This window comes from Lontra canadensis, unplaced genomic scaffold, assembly GCF_010015895.1.
Source record: "Lontra canadensis isolate GAN:19392208 unplaced genomic scaffold, GSC_riverotter_1.0 scaffold765, whole genome shotgun sequence".
Taxonomy (NCBI): domain Eukaryota; kingdom Metazoa; phylum Chordata; class Mammalia; order Carnivora; family Mustelidae; genus Lontra; species Lontra canadensis.
In genome coordinates this window covers 7,504-24,816 of record NW_022631749.1, presented here as the reverse complement: position 1 = coordinate 24,816, position 17,313 = coordinate 7,504, and the positions used below count along the sequence as shown (strand labels likewise).

The 17,313-nt window shown below is 59.7% G+C and overlaps 1 protein-coding gene across 1 annotated transcript; it reads left to right on the top strand.

The window, feature by feature from the left end:
* The first annotated feature begins 5,963 nt into the window (after positions 1–5,963).
* LOC116863254 (voltage-dependent N-type calcium channel subunit alpha-1B-like) lies at positions 5,964–11,742 on the top strand. The gene is made up of 4 exons (XM_032850741.1): positions 5,964–6,272; positions 6,369–6,814; positions 7,784–7,889; positions 11,599–11,742. Exons 1-4 carry the CDS (start codon positions 5,964–5,966, stop codon positions 11,740–11,742), a joined length of 1,005 nt encoding a protein of 334 aa, XP_032706632.1.
* The last annotated feature ends 5,571 nt before the right edge of the window (positions 11,743–17,313 follow it).

Genomic DNA, 17,313 nt, shown 5'->3' with positions numbered 1-17,313 from the left:
CATGGCTTCACAATCCCTTTGCTCGATTTGGGTCTCCCGGAGCTTCTTTTCCATATACCAGGAGAACTATACTAGATGTTTATCGGAGAATTCCTTGAAATAGTAGAAAACATATTCGAGTGGGAATAGAGTCGCAGAGGGTGTGTGTACAGCTCAGCTCTATCAGCAGCATGGAGAGCGATGCAGAGGCTGTGCAGGGACATGGGGGGAGAGAAGCGTTAGCATGAAGTCCAGCAAGCAGTGGCCTCTGTGGGAAGTGCAAGTTGGGGGGCACACAGGGGCTTCCTGGGGTATCCTGGGTCTATTTCCTAAGCTGGTTTGTGGGTTATTTCAACCTTGTGCATATTTTATCATTTGCATGTACTTCTTGTTTGATTTTAAAAAGTAAATAGAGGGACGCCTGGGTGGCTCAGTTGGTTAATCCACTGCCTTCAGCTCAGGTCATGATCCCAGGGTCCTGGGATCGAGTCCTGCATCGGGCTCCTTGCTTGGGTGGGAAGCCTGCTTCTCTCTCTGCCTCTGCCTGCCTCTCTGCCTGCTTGTGTGCATGATCTCTCTCTCTCCCTCTGACAAATAAATAAAATCTTAAAAAAAAAAAAGTAAATAGCAATATGGGGACAATTGGGAAGGGTGCCAAGAGCGGGTGGGGGCATGCAAAATCATCAAAATTTAGTGGGGGCACTAAATCAGAAAGGGGTGGCCCCGTGTTTGAAGACTGAGGGGTGCAGATAAGTTGGAGGTGCAGGAGTCTTGGCTTCCCATTCTATTTACCTTTATTACTTAAAAAATATTAATTCATACAAAACAAATAAAATTCCTCTTAGTTCCCCCTTCTCCAGTCCCCATATGGGAACCCAACACATACAGGTGTCTAGAAGGGGGTCATCTCATGTACATTCACATCAAAACCACGAGACACTTAGGAATAAATTTAACCAAGGAGATGAAAGATCTGTACATTGAAAACTATAGGATATTGAGGAAGATGCAAATAAATGAAAAGACACCCCACTGTGCGCATAGACACAGACACACACACACACCCTGTGTTCATGGGTCAGAAGAGTCAATATTGTCAAAATGTTCATTCTACCCAAAGCCGTCTGTAAATTAAATGCAATTTCTATCAAAATTCCAATGACATTTTTCATAGACATAGATAAAATAATCTGGGATGTCTGGGGGGCTCGGTCGGTTGGGCACCTGCCTTTGGCTCAAGTCATGATCCCGGGGTCCTAGGATCAAGACCTGCAGGGAGCCTGCGTCTCCTTCTCCTACTCCCCCTGCTTATATTCCCTCTCTCACTGTCTCTCTCTCTGTCAAACAAATAAAAATCTTTAAAAAAAATCTTTAATAAAAAAATAAAAAACTGCACAGCAAAAGAAACCAACAAAATGGAAGGGCAACTTACAAAGTGGGAGAAAATATCTGATAAGGGGTCAATATAAAATACTGTATAACTCAAAAGCAAGAAAACCCAAATAATCCAATTTTAAAATGGGCAAAGGACCTGAACAGACATTTTCCCAAAGAAGATATACAAATAGCCAACAAGTACATGAAAAGGTCCCCAGCACCACGAACCGTCAGAAGAACGCAGATTGAAAGCACCAGCAGCGGTCCCATCTATTAAGATGGCAAGGGCCCAACAGACAGGAGACATCAGGTGTCGAGGGGTGCAGAAGAAGGGGAGCCCTCGTGCCCTGCTGGTGGAAACGCAAACTGGTGCAACCATGGAAGACAGCACGGATGTCCCCAAATTAAAAACAGTGCTGGCAAATGACCCAGTGATCCCACTTCTAGGTAGATAATTAAGGAAATGAAACTGGGATCTTAGAAAGATGTCTGCACCCCATGCTCACTGCAGCTTTATGCACAATGGCCAGGACATGGGAATAAGCGTCCGTCTCTATTTACAGGTGAATGGAGAGATGAGATGAGATGTGAGACATACGTGCGGAGAAATGTCTGAGTCCAGTCATGAAAAGGAAGGAAATCCTGCCACCCGTGACAATGTGGGTGATCCTCGAGGGCATCAAGCTGAACGAAGCACGCCAGATGGAGAAAGACAGGTGCCGTACCATCTCACTGACACGTGGCCTCTGGAAAGTCTGAACTCACAGAAACAGAGCAGGATGGTGGCGCCAAGGGCTGGGAGGGGGGGAAATGGGGACATGTTGGTCAAAACGTATAAACTTCCAGTTATCTTAATGAAGCCTTCTTACCACAACAAAAGGAAAAGGAACCGTGTGCAGTGATGGACATGTGAACTCACCTGACCATGTAATCACGGCTGATATACACACGTGTCCAATCGTCACACTGTTCAGTGTCTGTGTCAACTGTATCTCCGTGCCGCTGGGCAGGGAGAAGGGGAGGAACATCTGTAGAAGATGCTGGGAGGTGCTGGCCTTCTAGGTACAGTGGAGCCCGATGACAACGCTGTCGCCAAGCCTGGGGCAGTACCAACACAGCGACTCCTGAAGAGTTCCTCGGGGGGACTGTGATGACACCAGTCTGTCCAGCGCGAACTTCAGTAGAGCTGGAGCCTCAGGGGCATGCCCTGGAGGTTCAAGGTGGGACATCTGCCAGTGAGTAGGACAGAGGGTGAGGGGCCAGGGAGCCCTGGCAGGAAAAGAGGGGCCTGGGGAGCAGGATGCACTGAGATCTGGAGGGGGGTGTGGGACAGCTGAGTGAGAGGGCCCAGGGAGGAAGAAATGCCATCAAGGGTCACAGGCTCCAGCCCCCTGGCCCCGTGCTAACTTCCTCACTCCCAAAGACACTTCCCTCTGCACCCCACTCAGCTCAGAACTACCACCACGTTCCCCAGTGGTTCTCTTCCTTGTCCCTGCCCTGAGCATTTCCACCTGCCCCTCCACCTCCCGACCTGCAAAGCCCCTTCTCCCTCTTGGTGGGTCACCTTGTTGCTTCTTTCACCGAGAAAGTAGAGCAGCGGGAATAGTTCTCCTCCTCCCCGCAGTCAACCTACCAATCCCCCCTCGGGCCGGCGGTCCCTTGGCCGGACTCCTCTCTGCTGCAGCCAGTGATCCTCCTGCATTCTGTGCCCTCTTGCTGCCACGAGGCAGCACCCCCGTCCTGCTGCGCCAGATTTTCCAAGACCCATATAAAGACCAATAACATCCCATCTTAAGAAAACAAGCACATGGGGTTCCTGGGTGGCTCAGTGGGTTAAAGCGTCTGCCTTCGGCGCAGGTCGTGATCTCAGGGTCCTGGGATCGAGTTCCACATCGGGCTCTCTGCTCAGAAGGGGGCCTGCTCGCCACCCCCCATCTGCCTGCCTCTCTGCCTACTTGTGAACTCTCTCGGTCAAATAAATAAATAAAAATCTTTAAAAAAAATCAAAAAAACAAGCACACAAACTCCTGAAGTGCCGGACCTCTCTGTAGCTGGACGGCACCATTTTCTGACACCCCTTTGCAGAAAAACTCACCGCACAGGGTGTGTGCCCCTGCTGTATGCGGTTCCTGTGGGTCGTCTTCTTAATCCATCGCACTCGGGCTATGTCTCACTCTTGTGTGGAGACTGCTGTCCTCAGGTAACAGTTCTTCTGTCTGGCTGTGCTAAGGACTGAGTGTTGGCCTTCCTCTCTCCGGATGCTCAGCAGTATTTGGTAGACGAGTGTGACCTCTTTCTGACATGTTCTTCCTGTGGCCTGGAAACTGGACTCTCCTGACCCTTCCCTCCTTGAATTCACTGCCTGCTCCTTCTCAGGCTCCTTTTCACCCACTTCGTTCTTCTGAGACCCCCACCCCCACCCCAGGCTCTTGCTCTCTGCCTCCACTTACCCCTCAGCGATGAACTCTGCTTCAGGCAGCGACTGGACAGGTGGCACACTCAGAGGGACTGTGGACCTTGATCTGTGCAGGGTGTAACAAGACTTCGAGGGGCTCGGAGCTCCAGGCACTGGCACCTCTCCCAGGCCTGCACAAACAAGGAGCGGGAGCAGGAACCTGAAGGGGCTGACAGAAGCTGGAACCTTGGACTGAGGCTTATGGCCAGCCCCAGGTGAGCCAGCAGGAGAGAGCTGGGGGGATACACACCTTGACTTTGTTCTTTTCTTCCTCCAAGTGCCTACTGGTGCTCCCCGTCAACCAAGTACAGCTGAGAGCCGGATGTCAAGGGAGTGGGCTGATGCAGTCTTCACAGGGCAGTGCGGGGCCCCGAGCAGAGCGGGGAAGGGCAGACAGAATGGGGGGGGGGCAGACACGAAGTGTCCAGCACAGCTTCCAGATTCGTATTCCATCTGTGACCTGTCGTCCGCACCTCCCTGGCAGTGTCCGACTGCCTACTCAACATCTCCACTTCAGTGTCAAATACAAAATTCATAATCCTCACCCTGTGCTCAACAAGCTCCTCCCCTCATCTCACTGTTCCAGTGAAGACTAACGGTCAGGTAAAAATCTAAGAGTGTCTGTTCCTTCCCTCACAAGTCTCACAAGCAACACCAGCCATCCAGCCAGCTGCAGGGAGAGCCCCTGGGCATCACACTTCTCAACCAGACACCATCTCTCCTTTGGGCTGCTGTCAAAGACCTCTCAGTTTTTCCCAGTGACAGGCCTTTTGGCAGCCTCCCTGTGATCTTCCCTTCCATTTTGCAGCTAAGCGACCCCTGTTTATGTCTGCAGTCACTACATGGCACCTCAGTGTGTAATGTCAGTCCTAGTCCCTTTGCTGTACATCCACTTTCCTGCCCTCTTGAAATCAGGGGTGGTCCGTGGTCCAGATCTGCCCAATGGAGTTTAAAGAGACGTTTTCTGGTGAGCTGCTGAGGAACCTTTTGTTTGTTATAAAAGGATGTTCTATGTTTACTTTAAAAAAGATGTCTTTTTTACACCTGCCCCTTCTTTCATTTGAGTTGGTGGTATAAAGATGGGAGGCTTTGGGCTTTGGTAGCCACGTTGGGCCATAAGGTGACAAGCATGACAAAAAGTGTGCATTGCGACCATGGGAGGGAGGAAGGATGGAAACAGTTTGTGTTCCTGAAATGGCTCGCTTCATGCCTTTTTAGTAAGTGAGGTTAACACTGTACCAGGTGAGAGCCGGCTTGAGTTGCTTACATCTGAATGCATCCTGAGCGACACACCCCATGGGGCCTCCCGAAGTCTGTTCCCCACTCACGAGCCAGAGGGATTCTTCCAGAACGGGAGTCATGATGACCTCTCTGCACAGAACTCTTGCCTGACTTCCCATCACACTCAGACAGACGGATTGCCCCTGGGCCTCTGCGCTCCATGCTGGTCTCCCTTTGCACGTCTCACTTCTCTACAACATTCAGGCGAATTCCTAACAGAGGTCTTCCCGACTTGGTGCCACCTGCCATCCTTGTTCCATTCTCATGGCACTCACTGCCACCGGGTGCTGCCTGCAGGGTTGATCTGCTCTCCTGTACAGGTGAAGGGGACAGCATGTGACACTGGCTTTATCCCCTCACTCATCAGGAGTGATTGCAGGAGGCTTATCTGTATGTCACGAGGACCCAAATGAACAAATTGTGTGTGTGTGTGGAGTGGGGTAGTGTCTGTCATTCCTTGTGTAAGAATGTGAGCTCCCTGCAGGCAGAGCTGGGAGCCTCGTGCCTGGCATCTAACAGGGGTTTAGTGGAGTCTCTGAATGGATGAACGGTGGATGGGTGGATGGGTGGATGGGTGGATAGCACACAACAGGCTCGCTTCAGCTGTTATTGAATGGATGGTGGAACGAAGCAATCTCTCGGCTGAGATGTTGGAACCCCTTCAGTGCGTGTTGACAGGAAGGTCTAGGATATGACTGAGGGCTGAGGGGCCCCAGGACAGAGCTGTGCATCCTGAAAACCCAAGCCCAGGAGTTGAGAACATGGTCTGTGAGGATGTCCAAGACTCTGAAAGGATGGCAGGAGAGGGCCCGGAGCCAGCATCCTGGAGGCCACTGGTCCGCAGCAAGGGGAGTGAGGTGTGGAAAGAAGCATGGGGAGCCGAGGGTCTAATTCTCCGCAGTTTGGGCTGGAGCTTCGCATGGCCGGTAACGTCTCCAGCTCCTGGGGTCAGAGGAGGGGTCCATTGGGGCCGCTCAGCTCAGCGGCGGTCCGTCGAGGACTCCCAGCCCCGCCCGGCTCCCGGGCGCCCCTGCCGGGTTCGGCATCCAGCCAGGGCCCGGCCGGGCACGAGACGGGACGCGCGGACGGCGCACGCTCCCCGGCTGGGCTCAGCCCCGAGGCCGGGGGGCCGAGGCGCAGCCCAGAGCGCTGGCAGCCGGGACCGGCCGCGGGGGACAGGGCGGGGGCGGCCAACTGGGGGCGGGGCGGGTGGCGGTCTGGCGGGCGGGGCGAGCGCAGATTGGCCGGGCGCCGCCACGTGACCGGCCCCTTATAGGGCGTGGTGCGGGCGGCGGAGTCGGGTGCGGCGGCGGGGCCGGGCGAGGTCCGGTGTGGGTCCCGCGGCTCCGCTGCTTCTCGGCTCCGAGCGCCTGGCTGGTGCGCCCCGCGCCCTCCCTGCCGGGGCCGCCGGGCCGGGGGATGCGCGCGGCGCCCGGGAGCCATGGTCCGCTTCGGGGACGAGCTGGGCAGCCGCTATGGGGGCGCCGGTGGGGAGCGGGCTCGGGGCGGCGGGGCGGGCGGCCCGGGCGGCCCGGGCCCGGGGGGGCTGCAGCCGGGCCAGCGGGTCCTCTACAAGCAGTCGATCGCGCAGCGCGCGCGGACCATGGCGCTGTACAACCCCATCCCGGTCAAGCAGAACTGCTTCACCGTCAACCGCTCGCTCTTCGTCTTCAGCGAAGACAACGTCGTCCGCAAATACGCCAAGCGCATCACCGAGTGGCCATATCCTGCCGGGGGCCGGGCCGCGCGGGGGCCGGGGGACCGTCCGAGGTCGAGGGGACGGGGACCCGGCGCGGCGGCCGGCGTCCGCGCCGGGGCGGGTCTGGGAGGGGCGGCCTGGGCGGGGGTGGCGGGGGGTGGGGGGGAGGCCGGGGCTGGGGCGGGTCCCGTGCGGCGCCCAGTGGCCATCTTCCCCGGGGTGGGGAGGAGGGTGCGACCGGGGGGGGGGCTGATCGGGGACGCGGCTCTCGGCGAGGGGGGGGCGGGGCGGGGCTCCGGGACCCTCCGCGCGCCGCGTGTGCGTGTGTTTGAGTGTGTGTGCGCGCGCGCGCGCGCGTGCGGTCGTGGTGGCGGCGGCTGCGGGAGCGGGATGGACACTGGGCGGAGCCCCCTGTCCCCGGACTCGTCCGTCACTCCCTTGGTGTGGGTGCAGAGCGCGGGGCCCGCCTGGAGGGCACCCGAGGGCGAATCCGCGTCTGTGTAGGTGTGAGCACCGTGTGGAAGCGAGCCGGGGCGCGTGCCTGGCTGCAGGTGCTGGCGTGTGTGCGGGCATTACAGGAACCCGGTGCTGCGCGTGCGTGCGTTCGGGGCTCCGGGGATATGTCGGTGCGAGTGCCCGTGGAGGTGCATGTAGCTGCGTGCCTCTCGGCGGGGGTGTGCGCCTGCGCGGGGTCCTTCCTCCAGCCCCTCGGGTCGTGGGAGCCGCGCGGCGCGGGCCGGGGGCGCTGTCCGCGGTGCTGACGGCCGCCTGGACGCTCCGAGGGGCTGCCGCCCGGACCGCAGAGGCTCCGCCTGGAGGCGGCCCCCGAGGGGAGGGCGGGAGGGCGGGAAGGGTGGGGAGGGCTTCCGACCGGTGGGTCTCAGCCCCTCCGGAGGGGGCCGGGCGCTGGCGGCGGCACGGCGCGCTGGGGGCTCGGCCTCCTCGCCTCCCCTCCCCCTTGGCGCCTCCCGGCCGCTCCTTAACCCACGCACTCCGTTTGAGTACATGATCTTGGCCACCATCATCGCCAACTGTATCGTGCTGGCGCTGGAGCAGCACCTCCCTGACGGGGACAAGACGCCCATGTCCGAGCGCCTGGTGAGTGTGGTGGCGGCGCGGGCCTGAGGGCGGGGCTGTGGGGGGGGGGGGTGGCAGTCTGTCTGGTTCCGCGGCCGGCTAGGATCTGGGGCTCAGTTCAGCGTCCTCCGGCTGGGTGATCTCTTCTTCGCGGAGGAAGAGCAGAGAACCTAGGCGGCTGACACCTCCTTCAGGGCTAGAGGACTGGGGTAGCCCGCTCCGCCGCTGATGGGAAGCGTGGCCCGAGAGAGACCGCGTTAGCCAGCAGCTGTCTGCCCTGGGCCGCTAGCCGCCCGGGACCTCAGATGGGCTGTTCAGTTCCGCGACCTTATGCCGGATCCAAGAAACCAAGTGAAAGCTAGGGTGGGGGAGGGGCATTCGTAAAGGCCCAGGGAAATGTCAGGTCTGGGAGCACCCGCCTTTCTGGCTGCCCACCCTTTCCTGCAGGGCTGGGATCGTCTTTGGTCCCTGTGGTGTGGTCTTGGGTCTAGGGACTGTCCACCTGTCCTTCAGAGTTGTCTTTCCTGGCTCTCCTTGGAATCCCTTCGCCATGCCCCCCCCCCCATATGGGAAGCGTTCTTCCCAAACAACCTAAATCATTTTCTTTCTTTCTTTTTTTTTTTTGTTTAAGATTTTATTTATTTATTTGACAGACAGAGATCACAAGTAGGCAGAGAGGCAGGCAGAGAGAGAGGAGGAAGCAGGCTCCCCGCTGAGCAGAGAGCCCGATGCGGGGCTCGATCCCAGAACCCTGGGACCATGACCTGAGCCGAAGGCAGAGGCTTTAACCCACTGAGCCACCCAGGCACCCCCCTAAATCATTTTCACCCATTCCTGTCAAGACCTCCACAGATCCCTGTGGAGTCCCTGTCGCACATGACAGTCAGAACTCCAGGGCAGGGTCTCTGGAGGGGCAGAGGGTGATCTGGACCAGTGAGCCTCATTTCAAAGGTGAGGCTATGTCCCCTAGCCCCCAGTCTTTCCTCCTGACCTGATCCCTTTGTCTGGGCTCAGTGTAGGCTCTTAGGCCTGAGGGCAGGGAGAAGAGCAGGGGCAGGGGCCTGGAGAAGGGGGTCTGAGGCCCTGCTGGAGAGCTGCTAGGGGTCCTAAAGTCCCTGAGAGACAGCCCAGCCTCCCCTAGGGGCACTGGGAATGGAGAGGAGAATCACTCTTTCCTTGTACCCTGGCAAGCAATTGGTCCTCTCCACAGTTTCTTTCCCTAACTTTGGTGGAGATAGACAGGAAGTGCTACTGGGACAGTTCAGTGCTTAGCCCTGAAATCCCCCTCCCGGCCATCACAGGCCCAGGGCTGGAGAAGGGAAGACAGAGGAAGGCTGTTTGGGGGTGCTCACACTTGGGCAAGGCATCAAAAGAAGGCAAGGAAGTGGACAGCCAGGGAATGGGAGGCTTCCTGGAGCAGTCTTCTGCAGGCCAAGGGTTTGGGTTGTGCGAGAGGAGGGGTGTGAGGGCAGCTCAGCTGTGCCGCCAGACACGAGTGGGTGTGGTCCTTGTGGGTGCCTCTTGCCTCCTGTGGAGCCAGACAGGGGTGGCTGGCTTCCTGTGGGCCCCTTGTGCAGGCTGGTGTTGTGCTCGTGGTGAGCGTCTGTTCTGAAGGCTGGAGAAGAGAAAGTGAGAGCAGGGAAACTCTGCCAGGCCCCAGGGTGTGGCCATACCTCCAGGGAAGTCTGGCAGGGGTAGGGCCAGAAAGAAACGGGCCAAGAGTTGGTGGGGGGTCGGGGGGCAGGGAGGCTGGTGTACAGTGGTCAGTCTTAGGCTTGTCCCTGCTGGGTAGCAGGCTTGAGTGCGCCAGCCAGACATCTGGGCAAGTCTGAGCTCCTGCCTCCAGGTGAGGGAAGGTTTGCTTTGTGTTGGGGGTGGGGGTTGGGGCTATGGGGAAGACAAGCAGAATGTGCCCAGCTTGGGCCTGCTCTAGAGGCATGAGGAGCCCTTGCTGACCCTAGCCCTGTGTGCAGACATAGGCCTTCAGACCCTTAGTGGAGAGAAGGCTGGAACACAGAGCAGGGCCTGGAGAGGAGGCTTGCTGGGGTAAGAGGCTAGGTGATGCAGGTGCTTCCTTGTTTTTCAGCCTGGACTGGGATGGGGCCTCTACAGCTCCCTGTCTCTGGGGGCTCTGGCTCCCAGCACCCATCCCCTGCCTGAGCAGCTCGTAGCCAGAACCCCTAGCTGGCAGTCCCACTCCACCATCCACCAAGCCCCCGGCTGTCTCTCCACCCAACCCTCCCCAAGCCGCTCCTCAAGAGTGGGGCTGGGGGAAGAGCAGTGATGAGAGAGTCTGGGGTGGGGCTGCACGGCATCTCCCAGCTCTTGCCTGCTCTTTTGTGTGGCCAGCAGCTTTCTGTTAGGATGTGTTTGCTCAAGTCAAGCTGTTTCCTGGGCCAGATGTCAGCAGCCCCGTTTCCTTGAGGACAGGGGACCCTCCAGAACTAAACTAGACCTAAAGCTTCTGGGCGATTATTCCTGTCATGAGTCAGCATCTGGGTAGCAGGACGGCAGGGCTGAGCCATGATGGACACTGGGCTGATGGGGCCCCTCAGGGAGGTCACTTCTGCCATGCACAGCTGGGAAGGCCCAGGCAGAGGGGACACCAGGACAGACGGGGAGAGCTCTTGAGGACCAGGCTTCTTGGGGGAGGAAGGCACAGGTCACAGGCCCTCAATGGGAGCTGAGAGCGGCTGCTGGGAGCCACTCTGGCACTCCCCGCCCCTGTAGCCCCGTGGTGGCCAGTCCTCGGACCCTGCAACCCTGGCCCCTCTCAGGCAGGGCCAAGCTGCTGTCTGAAGGGCAGTCCCTGTGGTGGCTCCCCGAGGGCAGACCCTTCCCCTGCCCAGTCCATCTGCTCTTTGCAACAGCGGCCCTGGTGCACAGGTGTCTGAAGTTAGTGCTCAGGCTATTTCTCATGCTGACCCTCCAAGTACAGCCCCTTGCTCCAGTTCCCTGGGGCCCCTGTGCACCAAGGTTCTCTCACCTTCCCCATGTGAGTGATGCCTGGGTCACTGACCACACTGGCTGTGCCTGTGTCCATGGGCCACCCTCCTTCTGGAACCCTGTGTTTCCCACCTTGTTCAGCACCAGAGGGGGCCGGCCCCAGTGCATGCTCTTGGTGGAGAGACAAGACTGCTTTGCTCACCCTGTTCCCTCCACCTGGAGCTCCTTTCCTTGCTGCCTGGCTGGATGTCTTGCCCTCCAGAGTCTCCCTGAGGCTGGGCTGTAGTTGCCCCACCAAGATCTGAATGTGTGTGTTGTGATTAGCGCGAGATGTGTGCTGAATGAATAAGCGGGTCCTGGGCTGCTCTCTAGGGAGCTGGGACTTTATCCAGGCAACTTCGGCAATGGTTGGAACCCAGGATCAGACCCAGATCACCTCTGGGTTTGAGAACGGCTGTTTCCAACCAACTGTGAGCCTGCAGCCCAGTTCCTTGACCACCCCGTGTCTGTTTCCTTTAGAGCAGTGGATTGCCGCTGGGTGGATTGCACAGCCCACAAGTGCTGTCAGCGGGGCTTCCCCTGCTGCAGGGCCTCCCAGGACCCCTCCCCGTTTCCTGTTAGGACAGCAGGGCAGGGGAGCAAACGACAGAAGTGCCTGGTCGGGGAAGTGTGGCTGGCAAAGTCGAGCGGAGGTGCGGAGCTGGGGTGGCGTGTTTGGTGCGGCTGCCGCCCTGGGCCTGCCGAGCTCGCGGGCGGTGGCGACCCTCTCTCCGCTTCTCCTCAGGACGACACGGAGCCCTATTTCATTGGCATCTTCTGCTTTGAGGCGGGGATCAAGATCATAGCTCTGGGCTTTGTCTTCCACAAGGGCTCCTACCTGCGGAACGGATGGAACGTCATGGACTTCGTGGTGGTTCTCACCGGGTAGGCGGCCGGGGCGGGCTGTGCCCTTGTGGGGGGGGCTGGGGCTTGGGCAGCAACGTCCACGCCCGGCCGTGGTGCATGCGAGGCAACGCGGGATTGCCAGCCCGTGTGGGCTTGGGCTGTTGCCCTGTGTGTGGTGATCTCGGCTGAAGGGCGGCTCCCCGGTTCCCGCTCAGGTGTAGCTGCTCCCGAGCAGAGCCACGGGTGGGCTAGGCCATGGGCATACCGTGGGGGCGGGGGCTTGAGGCTCTCCCTCGGCTCAGCTGGTTCCCGCCGAGGAGCTCCCGGCAGGCGCTCGGTGCCCCGCTCGCCTGAGCTTGTCAGCCCATTTCCTCGGTTCCTGGCTCTGGGATGGTGCCCAGTCAGCGTGGCCTGCCCACCACTTTTCTCCTCAAGTGGACCCTGGTCATGACCGCTTTGGGGTTCCCAAAGCCGCCCAGGAGGTCTAGAGGTTGACCTGGGGACGGGCTGGGGGCCGTGGTGCAGGCAGAACGCTCTCGCCCTTCGGGGTCTCAGTCTCTGTGTCTGCCTGGCGGGCCCCTCCTCTGGCCAGCAGGCTGAGGGCCGGAGCTGAGGCCTTGCTGCTTCTGCGCTGGGTGCGGGGAGCGGGGGAGTGCTTGGGGAATTTGCTCCAGAGGACCTGTTTGCACAGCCCAGGCTCCAGGGGCCCCAGCCCAGGCCAGGGACGGCAGTCTCTTCTTCCCTGGGGCCTCAGTGTCCCTGGAGAGGCTCAGCCCAGATCGGAGAGGAGGGAGCAGGCCCCGCTGTGGCCCAGAACCGTCCTTCCCAAGGACTGATCGTGCCCAGGATCTCCATCCTTGTGCTATCTGCCCAGCGACCCCCTAACCTGCCTTGGTGTGGGTGAGCACACGTGCGGAGGTGGTTTGGGCGAAGGCACAGGAGGGAGGAGGTGACCGTGAGAGCCTGGGTCTGGGGCTCAAGCTTTACAGGCTCCCTGCAGGTGAGAAGACACAGACTCCCCCGAAGAGCCTCTGGGCTCCCGGGCCAGGCTCTTGGGGTGCCTGCCCTATCCCGGGGGGCCCGCTTCCCTGTTTGTACAGCTGCTCATGGCTTGGCCTGAGTTCTGTGCTGGCGCTGGGCTGGCCTCCCACCTGGTGGGTGTCTCCTGGAGGGACGTTGGGCTTGTCCCAGGCCCCTCTTGCCTTGTGCTTTCCCTCGGGGCCGGAGCCTGTGGCCCTCACCACCCTTTTACCGGCACCGATGGGACGGGTGCCTCTGAATTCCAGATGAATGGGTTTTATGCACAACTCTCAGATTTTCATTCCATGTTTCATGATGACTAAGAAGGGAGGGGAGTGGGGAGCCTTCTCCGGGGAGTTGTGGGGTTCCAGCAGCAGACACAGGGGCACTCCCTGTTCCTGGCGGGTGTGGTGTTAGGGCGGCATTTACCAAAAGCCCCTGAGGCCTTGTGGAGACTGGCAGCCATCCACGTGCCCCCCCCATCCTCGGAGGGCAGGGCGCTCACCCCCCCCCCACACCCCCATCCCCCGCAGGCACTGGGGAGGGTGGCCAGGAGTGTCGCTGCTGTTTACATTGCTCCCTCTCTTGAGGTGTGAGTCCCTGAGGACAGGAATGGTGTCTTATTTTTCAGGGCGTCCCCAGAGCCTAGCTTGGGGCGGGTCCCCAGGAGGGGTCAGACAGTGTCTGCTGAATTGACTAACGGGTTCCTGAGGTGGCGGGTGCTTGGGGCTCGGCCCTGCCTACCAGGAGGCGATCTTTGATGCTGAGGGCTTGGGCTTCCGGGGTAAAGGCAGGGAGGCAGAGGAGCCCCCACTCACCCCGTGGCAGGACCCCTGATCTTCCGATAAGCTCGTCCTGATGGGGGTCCAGAAAGCTGGCCCCTCAGTGAGGGCTGGGAGAGACCTCCTGAGGGGAGAGCACTCCGGGCTGCCCTCCTTGGCCTGTGACATGCAAGAGAAGAGAACGTACCCATCTTCCTGGAAGCCCCAGGGAGAGGATCCCACAGGTCCTGAGACCTTAATGCCGGCCCCTGACCCTACTCTGGGGATCCCTCCATCTGTCCTCGTCTCTTCCCTCTCCCTGATCGTCCCTTACTTCTCTCCTGCCCTCTGTCGTCCACCACCCCCAACCCCGCCTCTCTGCCTCTCTGTCCCTCCTTCCCTCCTTCTCCCCCACTTGCCTGGTCCTGTCTCCGTATTTCTGATCCTTTCTCTCTCCTTTGTCCTCTCTGTCTCTGGTTCTTTCCCTTTCAGTCTTTCTCGCTGACTTTCTCTTTTCGGCCTCATTCTGTCTCTCTTCTGGGATGCAGAGTGTCTACTCTCCATGTCTACAGGAGGAGGGCTTGGTGTCCAGGCTCCTGTCTCTGCACAGTGTCCCCAGAGGTGGCTGTAGGCGGGGAGGGGACCCCAGGTGGGGAGGGGCTCCCGCGTGGGCCTGGAGTCCGCAGGGGACCTGCTCTCTTGCTCCTGCTCACAGCTCATGGGGACGAGGGGACCTGGGTGTGTGCGTGGGTGTCTGTGGTAGGAGGAGGCCCCTGGCCCGTCTCGGTGTGTGTGCTAGTGGGGGTGGGGGGCAGGGAGTCGCTGGATCTAGCCCCTCCCGAGCGGCAGTCCCCGCGAAGCCGGGGACTTCTCATTACTTTGTTGTTTTTAATTAGGGTTTACTTAATTGGTGCTCAGAGGGCTGGAGGCCCATGGCGGGGAGGGGAGGGACTCTGGCTGGGAGGCCGTGTTGCTTGGTGAAGCCCAACTTGTCCCTCGAGGCCCGCTGGGGTCCCTGTGCTCCTGAGGCTGGTGTGGGGGTCATGGGAGGAACCCCCAGGCTGGGATGGGGATTCCACCCCTGCCTCAGGGAACCTTCTTTCCCTCAGATACTCACCTGTAAACCAAGCCTGGGTTCACCCTTGGCACTGGGGTCCCGGCATCTAGTCCTGGCTTCACGGGAATGAGCTGAGGGTCTGTCCTGCCTACAGTCTGTCTTCTGCCCTCTTGTCCGGGCGTCTGTCACTGGAGCAGCCCTCTTTTGAGGGCATCATTTGCTGACCACTCATCACTTATTTATGCAAAGTTTGCTGAGCCTCTGCTGGGTGCTGGGGACACAGCGGTGAACCAGACCACGGAGCCTCTGCCCCGTGGACTGCTTTCCGGGGGGCACGGTCTCTGCAGCCCTACCCGGTTTCTTCTTAGTGTGAACAGTCTTCCTCAATTGTCACCCTTCTTTTACGTGTGAGGTTCCATTGTGCCGTCCCCCCGCCCTGGCCCTAAATCTAGGCTCCATAAGGACCGGTCTTGACTGGCCACTTCCTGGCTACATCTCCGTGCCTGGGGTAGGGCACCATGAAGATCAGTCTGTGAACGGAAACCCCTGCTTCAGTCCCCACGGGGAAGGGCAGTAAGGAGTGTGGCATGTGGGCTGGGAGGCTGCCGTGTGGGATGCTCAGAGAAGTTCTCCACGATGAGTTTGGAAGGACAAGGGGTGAGCCATCTAGACGCTCAGGAGGCTGTGGCTGGAGGTGCCAATGCAGGACACAGGGGTCCTGATGGTCTTCTGAGCCCAAGACGAGACAGGATTCCTGGGGGAAGCTGCCCATTTGAGCCCAGGGCCCCGAGTCTGTAGGTGGGGACTGGCCAGCGAGGTGTGTGGAGAGGAAAGTGGGTGGTGTTTCTGGGAGGAAGAGCCCTTCTTGAACAGAAGCAAGAGGCGGCTGTGCAGCTGAGTGAGCGTGGCGTTAGGTTCTTGACGAGGACTGGCTGGGAGGGGCTCTCGCAGGGACGGAGAGGGGTGCGGGGTGAGCCTCTGGGGGCAGCTCTTCTTTCCAGGGAGTTTTGTGGCAAAGCAAGGCAGAAAGCTGGGGCAGTGGCCGGAGGGAGATGAAGGGGCAGGAGGAGGACTACGGCCTGTGCACTAGTCCCAGAGGCGAGGACAAGTGGAGGCTGTAGACGGGAAGTGCTGGAGAGCCGTCCTAGGTGGATGAGGGGAAGTGGGATCCAGAACCCTGGGCTCTGTGTCTATTGGCCTCTAAGCAGGAGGCGGGGGAGGGACTGGTGGGTGAGCAGGCAGGGCTGGTGCCCAAGGACTGGGGAGATGGAGAGGGAGAGAATGAAGGGGAGGGAGGGAGGATGGCTTCCCTTGGCCGGCATCCAGCGTCCCCTCTGCCTGGGCGTCCATCTCGGCACACGTTCCCTCCTCCACTCAGTGTCTGGCCGTCTGTGCCCTCACTCACTTGGACGGTCCTTGCCAAATGCGCTAGTTGTTGGGGACGTGGTGGTGACACGGAGGCTGCCTTCTCTGGGGGAGACCGTGAGCAAACGGTGTGTGCCACGCGGGGTGGGGACGTGCAGGCTGCAGGTGGGACACAGAAGGCCAGGGGAGCCTGTGGATGAGGCTTGTCCTTTCGTGGGGGTTGGGCAGGTCCCTCAGCAGAGGGGCAGGCATGAGGAGTGGGACTCAGGGAACTGGGAGGAGGGTGGAGGAGGTGAAGGTGCAGGAGGCCCCAGGGGCTGCTGGCAGGCTCAGAGAGCAGGGCTGGTGCTGGGGTGCAGGGTTGGACCCAAGGCTTGGTAACCCTGGGGGATAAGGAGGGGCCGTGACGGGATGGAGCTGGAGGGAGCACTGGTCTGCTGGATTGCCCACAGGAAGCCCTCTGGCCCCTCCCTAGTGTGGCACCCCCATCTCAGCCCACCTGTGTCTGACTTCCGGATGCTGTCTCTTGTCACTGTCTCCCCCCTCCCAACCCCCTCGGAATCCCCACCCCCACCTCGTCCTGAGGGGTTGGTTCCAGCTGGCAGTCAGGGCAGGGGCAGGGTGAGGTCCCCACAGACCCCAGGGACATCTTCCTGCTCGAAGAGAACCCAGAGTCCCCAAGCCCTGAGTGTCCCTGCTCCCGTCATGGCCTCAGCCTAGTGCTTTCCTTCCTGGTCCTAGGGGACAGCAGAGAAATGTGTCCCAGCTCAGGCAGTTGGCTTCTCTAGGGGACATTTCCAACCACAGCTTCTCATTTTACTTCAAATTAAACTGGGATTTCTTTCCAGGACATGTAATTAGAGCTCAGGGTCCTGCCTCCCTGGACTGGGCCTCCTGTGGGAAGAAGAGAGCGGGGAGCAGGCAGCATTGCGTAGGGAGGAAGTTTGGTCCTGGGCTGCCCTTGGCCTCTGGGAAGCCTGCAGCTTTGTTCGGTTGGGGTGTGGACAGGCCTGCATCCTGGTGCTGAGGAGGCCTGGTGGACAGCAGCGGGGAAGGTGTGAGAGAGTGCTCTGGGGAGCCAAGTCCAGAGGACAACTGCCCTGGGCCCAGAGGATCCAGCAAGTATGGGCCATGGCGAGCTGTGTGTGTATCCCACTGTGGGGACCAGGGAGCTGGGCTTCCCTGCGGATGACAAGTGACTTCACACCTGAGTATGGAGTGACCCTGTGTCTGGGTTTGAGATGACAGAAGACACCGTGTCCGAGTGCCCAGCAGCACTGGGTTTGGACCTGGGCTGCCCCCACTGTGTGTGTGCGAGCTCTAGACACAGGAGCAGGGTCCCGCTCAGCCATTAGAGTTAGCCCCATATGGGGTCTTCCTCCTGTGACTGTGATCCTACTGGGGGGGGGGG

Excerpts from the sequence above, each read along its gene's own strand:
- LOC116863254 (XM_032850741.1), top strand. The coding sequence starts at position 5,964 with ATGGGGAGCCGAGGGTCTAATTCTCCGCAGTTTGGGCTGGAGCTTCGC. Across the intron at positions 6,273-6,368 it reads GACCGGCCGCGGGGGACAGG|GGCGTGGTGCGGGCGGCGGA; the intron begins GCGGGGGCGGCC and ends GGCCCCTTATAG. Across the intron at positions 7,890-11,598 it reads CGCCCATGTCCGAGCGCCTG|GACGACACGGAGCCCTATTT; the intron begins GTGAGTGTGGTG and ends GCTTCTCCTCAG.